The sequence below is a fragment of the Naegleria gruberi genome (genome assembly GCF_000004985.1).
Source record: "Naegleria gruberi genomic scaffold NAEGRscaffold_109, whole genome shotgun sequence".
In the NCBI taxonomy this organism is placed as follows: Eukaryota; Heterolobosea; class Eutetramitea; order Acrasida; family Naegleriidae; genus Naegleria; species Naegleria gruberi.
The window spans coordinates 18366-20502 of record NW_003163218.1 but is presented as its reverse complement, the minus strand read 5'-3'; the positions used below and the strand labels follow the sequence as shown (position 1 = coordinate 20502).

General features: G+C 32.7%; 2 protein-coding genes and 1 non-coding gene across 3 annotated transcripts; 2 read left to right on the top strand and 1 right to left on the bottom strand.

The window, feature by feature from the left end:
* Positions 1-261: 261 nt before the first annotated feature.
* NAEGRDRAFT_56408 (ARF/SAR family small GTPase) lies at positions 262-874 on the top strand. The gene has a single exon (XM_002668740.1). It carries the CDS (start codon positions 302-304, stop codon positions 836-838), a length of 537 nt encoding a protein of 178 aa, XP_002668786.1. The 5' UTR covers positions 262-301; the 3' UTR covers positions 839-874.
* Positions 875-1309: 435 nt separating this feature from the next.
* Positions 1310-1381, top strand: NAEGRDRAFT_t853. Its single transcript has one exon. It is a non-coding gene; the product is annotated as a tRNA-Glu (tRNA).
* Positions 1382-1452: 71 nt separating this feature from the next.
* NAEGRDRAFT_76296 (uncharacterized protein) lies at positions 1453-1947 on the bottom strand (the record flags this gene model as incomplete). Its single annotated transcript, XM_002668737.1, has 1 exon — positions 1453-1947. The coding sequence occupies one exon, from the start codon at positions 1945-1947 to the stop codon at positions 1453-1455; it is 495 nt and encodes a 164-aa protein (XP_002668783.1).
* Between the last annotated feature and the right edge of the window lie 190 nt (positions 1948-2137).

Below are 2137 nucleotides of genomic sequence, written 5' to 3'. Positions count from 1 at the left end.
TTACTTTTGCTTTTATTCTTTCATGTTTTCAATTGAAACATTAACACATAATCACGTGATTGTCGAGTCAATAGCTTTTTGAGCTTTGTCACTACACCAAACACTACTATGGTAAATTTACAAGACAATCTATATTTATCTGCTGCTGACGACATTTTTCAAGTTTACAAAAAAATGATGACGACAGAATTGCGTGGATTTCACTTTAAAACTGCAGAATATTACTGAAAATTACTCAACAACAATTTGAAAAAAAACAACAAAACTTCAATTATATCATTCTTCAATAATTAATTCAAAAATGGGTCAATTACTTTCTAACATGATCAAGGGCTTGTCCTTATTCGAACAAAAGGAAGCCAAAATTCTCTTCCTAGGTTTGGATGCAGCTGGTAAAACCTCAACTCTGTACAAGATACAATTAGATGAGAATGTCAGTACTATACCTACCATTGGTTTCAATGCCGAAGTGATTCAATACAAGAGAGTTCAATTCAGAGTTTTTGACATTGGTGGTCAGGATATGATTAGAACCTTGTGGAGACACTATTACAATGGAACAGATGCTGTGATTTTCATTGTAGATTCGAATGATAGAGAGAGATTTGAAGAAGTGTCAGAAACATTGCATAAAGTGATGGAGGATCCATCATTGTCAAATGCCAAGTTATTGGTGTGGGCTAATAAGCAAGATTTACCGAGAGCTGCTAATGTCACAGATATTGCAAAGAATCTACAATTAAATTCAATCAAGCAAGATTGGTACATACAGCCATGTAGTGCTTTGAATGGTTCTGGTTTATTCGAGGGATTGGATTGGTTATCCAACAAATTGTAAATATTAAAAAACTAACATGTAAATAATCTTCATTTCAGTGGAATTCCAATGTTGCTTATTTTCATTGTTGACTATCTCATAAAGTTTAGACAATTTTCATCAATTTCACAATTTAGTTTTATAACGTGGCTGAAACTTTTCCTTTGTAACTTTAGATTCGAATGTAATACTTGTTGATCAAATTATGAATTTTTTTAACCAAAATACTTTTTATCTAGTTGATCAATTTTAAAATCAATGAATCAACTAACTCAGTTCCTCTTCTTCCAATCACTCTCTTACTGACTCGAAAGACGACGTACCTCACAGTTCATACAGTCAAAGACTGTAGCGGGACAGTCGCCATATTCCTGGCAGGCTTCCCGTCTAAATCATTAAGTGAAAAAAAAACCATGTTGAGAAAAAATAATCTTTTTGCTCACAGCATTTTCCTACTAGTCCATTAAGGGTACATTTTCGAGTTGAATATATTCCCGTGTAGTCCAATGGCTAGGATACCTGGCTTTCACCCAGGAGGTCCGGGTTCAATTCCCGGCATGGGAGGATAGTTTTGTTTGCAAAATTATTCATAGATTTCTTTATTTGCAGAGCTTGGATTTTCTATTGATAATGACTTAATCAATAATCGTTTTCTTTAACTTTTCTGCAATTTCTTCCGTTTCCTTTTTCACACTTTCACCTTTTTGCTTCAAACTTTCAATTTGATTTTTGAATTGATCACTGATGTTTCCTCCCAATAGCAAAGTACTTTCATTTCGTGCATTCATTTCTCTCTGAACCATTTCTAATTCTCTTAACATGTATTCTAATTCCATAGACATCTGTTGGAATTGTTTAGTTTTTCTCTTTTTTATTTCTATCATTTCAATTAACTGTTTCTTGACATTTTCAATTTCGAATAATTCTTGTGATGCTTGTTCAACTCCATAAGCACTTTCTCCGATCACTTTCGAATAATTCTTGATCAAGGTTCTCCAAAATGTTTCTGATTGAATCAATTGCTCATGAATTGATTTGTTAATTGAAAGAATATTTCTCAAATGTTTAACAGAGAGAATGGAAAATATTTCAATTTGCAACTCGGATGGCAGATCAACAAAGTTTGACATTTTTTTAAATCGTTAGTTTCATTGGTGTGGATGAGATTCTTATTCTCAGAGATTTTGAAATTGCAGTTAACTGCGAATAATAATATCATAAATATTCATGCTTTGATGAAGGTGTTAGTTTGTTGTCATTCCGATCAAAGCTTAATTTCCACCACGCTTCTCGAGAAAAAATTAATAACTAAAAAATGCA